The 8,584-nt window shown below is 41.2% G+C and overlaps 1 protein-coding gene across 1 annotated transcript in view; it reads right to left on the bottom strand.

The window, feature by feature from the left end:
- The window catches only part of TSNAX (translin-associated factor X), a 49,081-nt gene extending 41,481 nt beyond the window's left edge, over nucleotides 1–7,600 (bottom strand). The window contains exons 1-3 of the mRNA XM_006902888.1: nucleotides 7,585–7,600; nucleotides 7,120–7,224; nucleotides 5,524–5,638 (exon numbers count right to left, since the gene is read on the bottom strand). Of these exons, the coding sequence (XP_006902950.1) occupies nucleotides 5,524–5,638; nucleotides 7,120–7,224; nucleotides 7,585–7,600 (236 nt within the window). The remainder of the gene's footprint in view (nucleotides 1–5,523; nucleotides 5,639–7,119; nucleotides 7,225–7,584) is intronic.
- Nucleotides 7,601–8,584: the final 984 nt, after the last annotated feature.

The raw sequence follows: 8,584 nt of genomic DNA, 5'->3' as shown, positions 1-8,584 counted from the left end.
TTTAGAGCTCTTGTACATAGGGTCATTATGAGTCGCAAACCACTCGATGGCACGTAACAACAACAACAAACAACAAGCAATACATATCTGAGAGAAAAACAGACAGCTTTACTTTTGAACCTAGAACAATAAAAAAAAAGATGCCTCCTCTCACTTTCCCATATTGTACTCAAAGCTCTAGCCATAGTAAGAAGAAAAAAAAGGAATAAAAAAATACCCATACTGAAAAACAGACTAGAAGAAATAAAAGCACCTTTATTCATGGCTGACACAGTGTTGCTGAATAAACTTGCCACTGAATTAATTACTCATAGCCACCTTTTGATTAAAGAATGTGAGTGAACCCTGCTCTATCCTGGGTCAACCTCACCATCCTTAATACACTCAAACCCATTGTTATACTGTGTCAATCCACGTCCCTGAGAGTCTTTCAAGCATGGTATGTCTGTTCCCAAAGACCAACCCCTCCTAATATGCCCAAAGTATGTGAGACCAAGTTCCTTGCCTCTAAGGAGCACCGTAGTTGCACTTTCTACAAGACATATCTGTTTGTTCTTTTGGCAGTGAGTGGGATACTTAGTACTCTTCTCCAACACAATTCAAATGCATCAATTCTTCTGTCATTCTTAATCATTTTTCCAATTTTCAGATGCACAGTAAATAACCAAAAAGACCATGGCCTGAATCCACAAGTCTTTAAACTGAAATCATCGCTCCTTAGCACTCTGGAGAGGTCCCTGACATCATCTTTCTATTTCTTGACTGCTAGGATATAATCTTATTGACAAAAGAATTTCATGAGATAACATATGATCAAGAGGCAATGGTGATGAAGGAGGAAGTTCAAGCTTCTCTGAAGGAAATGGCAAGAAAAAAGGCCCAAGGAATTAACAGAATACCAACTGGCATATTTCAGCAAATAGATGCTGTCCTGGATGTGCTAAGCAGATTGTGCCAAGAAATTTAGAGGACAAATACTTGACCAATTGACTGGAAGACATTCATATTTCTACCTATTCCAAAAAAAGGAGATCCAACATAGTATGGAAATTACCAGAGTATCACCAATACACATGCAAGCAAAATCCTGCTGAAGATTATAAAAAAAACAGCTGGAACAAGATAAAATAAAAGCTGGATTTAGAAAAACCCATCACGCTAGGGATATCAAAGCCAATGTCATCAAAGCCAATGTGGCATCAGCTCTTGGCTGAAAGCAGCGAGTATCAAAGGAATGTCTATCTGTAATTCACTGACTATGCAAAGGCATTTGACTGTGTGGATCACAATAAAGTGTAGTTAACCTTGAGAAGAAGAGGAACCCCAGAACTCCTGATTGTGCTCATTTGAAACCTATACTTGGACCAAGAAGCAGCTGTCAGAACAGAGCAAAGGAAACACTGCATGGTTCAAAATCAGGAAAAGAGTATAGCAAGGAAGCATCCTGTCTCCTTAGCTTTTCAATCTCTATGCAGAACAGACCATTCGGGATTTGGGAGGCTAAAGTTTATGAGGAGGAATGTGGCATCAGTATTGGAAGGAGACTCATCAACAATCTATGTTATATAGATGGCAAAGCCTCGCCAAAACTGAAGAGGACCTGAAGTATTTGCTACAAAAGGTCAAAGACTGTATTCTTCAGTATAGACTGAAACTCAACATCAAGAAGACAAAGATTCTTAAAAACTGAGCAAAATGGCAGCACCATGATAGACATTCTTAGCACCAGCAATCAGGAAATCAAAAGACGAACTGCAGTAAGAAAATCTGCTGTCAGGGACTTCTCCAAAGTACTAAAGAGCAACAATGTCAGTTTGGAGACTTAGGTGTGCCTGACACAGGCCATAGTTTTTGCAATTGCTTGCAATGCATTAGAAAGCTGGAGAATGAATAAGGATAACAAAAGAAGAATCAATGCATTTGAGTTGTGGTGCTGGAGAAGAGTATTAAACACAGATATCATGGACTGTCAAGACAACAAAGAGGTTTGTCCTAGAAAGAGGAAAACCAAGTTGCCACTTAGAGGCAAGAATTTGAAGCTCCATTTGACATACTTAGGGCATGTTGCCAGGAGGGACCAGTAATTACCAAAGAACATCATGCTTAGAAGGACAGAGGGACAGCGCAAGAGAGGAAGACCCTGGATAAGATGGACTGACACAGTAACTGGGGTAATGAGGGTAGGTGTGTAAGAGACAATGAGACTGGCTCAGGATAGGACAAGGTTCAGAGCTACTGTGCAAAGGGGCGCTCTGAATCATAAGCAACCCGACAGCACAAAACAACATAGAAAGACCTAAAGATTCTGCCAAGTTAGCAAAATTGCCAGGTACAAAGTCAACAAACAAAAATCCATTTGCTTTCTACACACTTAGTAATGAGAAAATCGAAAGAGAAGTTAGGGGAATAATCCAGTAAATACAGTAACATCTTAAATGAACAAAATATCTAAGAAATAAATTAAGCCAGGGAGATGAAGGTTGTAAACTATGAATTTATTTTATTTTTATTTTTTTTTGGTGCATACCATCAAATCAGATCTGACTGGTACAAGAGGACAATTGTCCCTTCTTTTCCAGCAGAGCATCTCGTGGATTCAAACAGGAAAACTATTTTTACAATGGCAGAGAGGTTAAGGAAGAAAGAAATAAACAAAAAGATTTATGTTCTTGGGTTGGAAGACTCAATGTTGGTTAAGATGTCAATACTACCTAAAGCAATCTATAGATTCAACACAAAAAATCCAACCACAGTTCTAGCAGCTTTCTTTATAGAAATGGTAAACCCAATCCTCAATTTTATAGGGAGGAGACAAACAGCTAACATAATGTTGAAAAAGAACAAAGCAGGAAGACTCACACTTTCTGATTTTAAAACATATTAAACAAATACCACAGTCAAAACTTCTGTGTATGGGTGAGGCAAGATAGTGGCTTAGTCCACATATCATGCCACCCCCTTCATAGAAAACAGACTCAAAAATCACATGAAAGAGATACAGACCTCAAACAAGAAGTGGAAGGATTAAGAATTAAATTAAAAGCCAAATGGAAGGGGACACTGCATGGAAACAGTGAACAACAATATATGGACCATCAGAACCAGGCAGGCAGCCAGAGCAGTGGTATCACCTTGAAACAAAGCCGTATTTCTGGGGAGGACCAAGAGAAGGCATTTCCAGAGACTTCCCAATGGGAATCAGAGCTAGCACATAGATTAACATGGAGTGATACGAGGTGCCATCTGCACCTTTGTCCAGTGACAAAAAGGTGTCCCTGCTGTCTCTTTCCAGTGTCCACTCTGCTGCAGCATCACACCCAGACAGGTCCAGCAGGTAACTGCACATAACACTTGGACCCGTACCTGGCCCCAGGCCCTGATGCACGATGTTGGGCACCAGGATGCCATTCTTTCCACCTTAGAGTCCTCCTTCACAGCAGCTAGGAAGACGCCCAGCCCTGATGTATAGAGGACACAGTAACTGCTCACACCAATCCAGAACCACCCACCAGTGGGTCCCACAGGGCTGCTGCAGAACCCTAAACACCTAACACTTGTTACCAGCAACGGGGAAAGAATCACCTCTCCTATTTCCACTCAAGTCAATGCTCCAGTGACAACAGGTAATAACCAAATCATAAGAAAAAAAATAGGATAAGAAAGCTAACAAGTCATTTGGATGGCCCAGACACACATGAAGAAATACTCAAAATCACTATCAATAAGAGAGGTGCAAATTGAAACCACAATGAGATACTATCTCACCCCAGTAGCAGTGACAAGGTTTAGCAAGCAACAAATAACAGAAAGGATATGGAGAAGTGGGAACTCTCATACACTGCTGGTGTGACTGTAAAATGGTACAACCACTCTAGAAGGTAGTTTGACATTTCCTCAAAAACCCGAACATAGAAACTCCGTATGGCCCAGCTATACCCCTACTAGGAATATAACCCAAGGAAATTAGAACTGAGACACAAATGGAGATTTGTACACCAATATTCACAGCAGCATTATTCACCATTGCATGAACATGGAAACAGCTCAAATGTCCAACCACAACCGAATGGACTGAAAATTGTAGTACTTTCACAAGATGGACACCAAGTAGCACTCAGGAGCAATGGTTTCGAAAAACGCTGCCTAATTTGTGAGAGACTGGAGAGCATTATGCTTAGTGAACTGACTCAGTCTCATAAGGACAAATATTGTATAAAGGCCTTTATTATAAAAACAGAAGGATAACTAGTAAGACATGTATGGGGATTCAAAGAGAGAAGGAGTAGGAGCAGAGGGGTGAATATGGGTAGAGGTAAAACCACAGGGTTGCGCAATATGGCAGGTGGAGGGAAGGGGTAAAGGAAATGGGAAAGATCCAGTGGGGACCTAAAAAGAGAGGGTAATGGTGGGCATAGTCTAATGGAGACTAGTTTTATAAAACACAATGAATGGGAATGATTGTATGAAACATAATGTGAATGAACAATAGTATGAAAAACAATGCATATGAACTTTATAAGCAAACCAATATAAAATGAATTTTTTTTTAAAGTCTACCAATTAAATCTACTAAAAAATACTTGGAAGAAATGAGCTAAAACAGCACACAAAGATAACTAGTATCAATTAATAGATCTCATATTTTAATGACAAATCCATTTTCTTCAGCAGTTATATGTCAATTTTCCAGTAAGCGTTGGTGATATTTTTCCAAGGAAGTTTTCAATGTCATCTAGGTTTTTAATTAACTGAAATAAATTCAAATACCATTGTTGTTGCCTTGGGACTTGTAGCTGACTCTCCATCAGGTTTACGAAGAAATCACATACCTACTGATAGGGAGCCACTGGTTGATCTGAAGCACCAGCGAAGTCAGCAGCCCAACTCCCTATGCAAACGCCACCAGCTATTGATAATGTTCCTTTATTGATACTTTTATATAGTTCAGCTTTCTTGACACTAGTTTCTCAGTTAAATCAACATTTTGTACACAATATGATCACAAGTGTAACTATTACAAATACATATTTGTAAAAGTCTGCTTACTGGTAGAAGGTAGGTGACGCTGTGAAAATATACCAGATTTAGCATAACGAAGGTAACCTCAATGTGAGATAGAAAACCAGGCTGCAGTAAATTGAAAAGTGAATGGGAAAACAGATTAAGTAGATTTTATACTTATCTAATTTATTATCTTGACACTGTTCATTAAAGCAGAATTTTCATGCAACAGAATCTAAACCACATAAACCTTAGCATCATTTCATTAACAGCAGCCTTAAATGATCTTAAGAGCACAAAAATCCTAGCTGTTCTGAAAAATGAGAATTTTTCCCATTCTCATAAATCTATTTCCTCCTAGAATATACCTTCATACTTCCTCTGATACTAATGTTCACAAACTGAATCACAGAATATTCCAACAAGTGGCTGCAACATTCAAACCTTTACAGTATAAAGCAGGAAAAAAAATAAATGGTAAACTGAATTGATCTATAATAAACACTGAAGATATTTACTCACCTGGTAATCCTGTGGAGGAGAAAAATTGTCCTTTTACTTTCAACAGTTATATCCCGGCTAAGTTTTACAAGTCTTTCATATTTGTCATGTCTTGCATCAAGTACTTGCTGAAAAGCTGAGAACACATTATAATGACCATAAGGATACATGATAGGTATCTGAAGCCTATCAAAGCATATAAAAGAATTCAAATGGTATTTAATGTGAACTAGGACAATGAATGGTTACAGAACATGCCCTGTTTATAAAGGCATAATGGACACAAAAAGTATGGCAATGACATAGTAAACACCCACCCGTGGGCTCCTGACGGCCAAGTTAACTTGAGTTGACTTCATACAATTCAAGTATGTTGTTGTTGTTGTTATGTGCCATCGAGTCGCTTGTGACTAGCGACCCTATGTACAAGAGCTCTAAACGCCATTTTATCCTGTGCCAACCTAGCCATCTCAAACGCACTCATTCCCACCACTCCAGTCTCAAAATCGATCCATCTCATTGAAGGTCTTCCTCTCCTGCGCCGTCCCTCCACTCTCCCAAACATAATGTCCCTCTCCAAGGACCAGTCCCTCCCTGCAACATGCCCAAAGTATGTCAGATGAAACTGCAGAATCCTTGACTCCAAGGAGGAGGGACCAACTCATAGCTAACTCTTCAGTCAGTTTCAGAGGCAGTAAATCACATGGGAAGAAACTTCCCACCTTTCTCTTACAAAGCAGCTGGTAGATTTAAACTGTCTGCCTTTGGGTTGGCAGTGTACCCATAGTTATTGTTGCTGTATACCACTGAGTCATAACCGATCTCTAGCTGACTCTCCATCAGGTTTTCAAAGCCAGTAAATCACATGAGAATGCCCATCTTTCTCCCTCAGAGCAGCTGGTGGATATGAACCACATGCTTTTTTGTTGCCAGCACAACTCCTTACTACAGTAGAGAGGGATAAAAGGAGGACTGTGTTTGTTGGTTATCAAATGGAGACTTTTACCAATTATGAGAGAAAAAGGGAGACTGTGAACACATTCCCACCATGCAGAATAGTACAGACAAAAATAAAGATACAGATACACTACTTCCTACCTCCCAGGAGGCTACCTAAGAAAACAAAACAAATACATGTTAAAGAATACACACACACACAGTGAGCTCTAATGGCCTAGTGGGAAAGGAGTTGCACTGCCAACCGAAAGGCAAGCAGTTTGAATCAACCACTTGTACCAAGCAAGAAAGATGAGCAGTCTCCTCACTCGTGATTTACAGCCTCTGGAGTCAGCTATGAATCAGTTCCAACTCTATCACAGCTAACAACAAATATAATAGACAGGAAAACCTTATCTACCACGCACATGTAACTTGTGGCAAGTCTATCATTAATTAATGCCTACCTGTGGTACTAGCTCAACAACAACAACAACAAAAATCAAGATGTTTAAGACTTTAAAGGCAAATCTTACACAATACCAAAATCTCCAGGAACATGAAAAGGCTCCTATCTGCACATCTTGGGGATTTTTTTCTGGTATAGAACACGACTCAACCGTTTTTGATAAAACACCTTTGTTGTCTTCCCCTTGTCAACTTGCACTTCAGAGAACTTACATTTGAAGGCCATCATCACAGGTGAAGACAAGTTAACATCCTTCCCTTCTCGTCTCTGGTTATGTGGGAAATTGTCGTGCTTCCGTTTCCTGAACCCTCCAGACCCTTTGCGAGGATGAAGGGACAATTAGATGCAGCTCATCCATCACCAAGAAGGAGCAAAACAATATGAGCAAATCTCCTTCGTTTACAACAGGGAGTGGGCCCTCGACTTGGGGACTATTACAAAGGACAGAAAATAGCAAATCCTGAACTGCATAAGGAAGAGCAATCTAAGATAAAATAACAGCTAGAAAATGTTATAAAATGAAGCATGTAAACAAGCCAGTGTGTCCAAGAAAGCTACAGAGCAACCGCCACCACGCCTAGCCTGCAAGGGAAGTGGGCATCCCTCAAAGGGGAGAAGCTGGAATCCAGAGAAAGAAACTGGGGAGCCTCCCTCCATAAATGATGCCTAACCCTAACCTTCCTTGTTGCTCATGTCGTCCGGATCGGCGTGAGAACAGCAGAGACTGAAGGCCCTGGAGGAACGGGGAGAGGAGGGGCCTGTCTTGGCCGCAAACAGAGCCCTGGAGGGGGTCTGATGAAGCGCTATCCCACGGCTGTCAATGTCGACAGTCCAGCGTGAGCCATGCGTCGCAGAGATTCGGACTGCTCCTGTCGCCCCTCATACGCACTTCCATACTTCGCCCCGCCCCATCCGCCATTGGCCCCGCCTTCGCACCCGAGGTCCTCCCGTCCTCGCGGTCAGAACGCCCCTGTGCCTGAAGGGAGAGGCAGAGTTGCTAAGTACACGCGCTGCTGGGAAAAGGCGACGTCACTGAGAAAGGTGAAATTTGAGTAACGCTGTGAAATCGACGAGAAATGTACTCATTATTTTTCTTGTATAATACTCCCACTTTCCCCGGAACAGAGCGCAGAGCACAGAGCTTGCCGCGCTGTGCATCATGAAAGTTGTAGTCTCCCTTAGAGACGCCCCCATCTGGCTCCTTCACTTGGTAGAGGTGGGGACGGGTGGTCTTCCACACCTGGGGAGAGGGGATCTCAGAGTCACAGGGGTCTTACAGAACGAACTATTGTGTTTTCTTAAAGCCGTCTATTTTTAAGTCCAAGACTTGTTTGAAAACATTGTTTGCGTACTTTCATATACATTGCATTTAATGCATAATCCATTGTGTTTTTTCAGTCCTTCACTTACATTGTATTTAGTACATGTACACTGTGTCTTACACATTCACATACATTGTATTTTAAATAACTGATTGCTATTTGTTGTTGTTAGAGTAGACTCGTTTCCAACTCATAGCGACCCTATGCACAACAGCCCTAAACCCTGCTCTATCCTGCGCCAACCGCACCACCTCTGACACACCCATCCCTATTACCCCAGTCACCGAATCAATCCATCTCATAGAGGGTCTTCCCGTCCTGCGTTGTCCCTCAACCCTCCCAAGCATGATGTCCC

The sequence above is a fragment of the Elephantulus edwardii genome, unplaced genomic scaffold (genome assembly GCF_000299155.1).
Source record: "Elephantulus edwardii isolate Elephantulus edwardi_28Jun2011 unplaced genomic scaffold, EleEdw1.0 scaffold00466, whole genome shotgun sequence".
In the NCBI taxonomy this organism is placed as follows: Eukaryota; Metazoa; Chordata; class Mammalia; order Macroscelidea; family Macroscelididae; genus Elephantulus; species Elephantulus edwardii.
The sequence above is the reverse complement of the archived record's forward strand: the minus strand, read 5'-3'. Positions and strand labels throughout refer to the sequence as shown.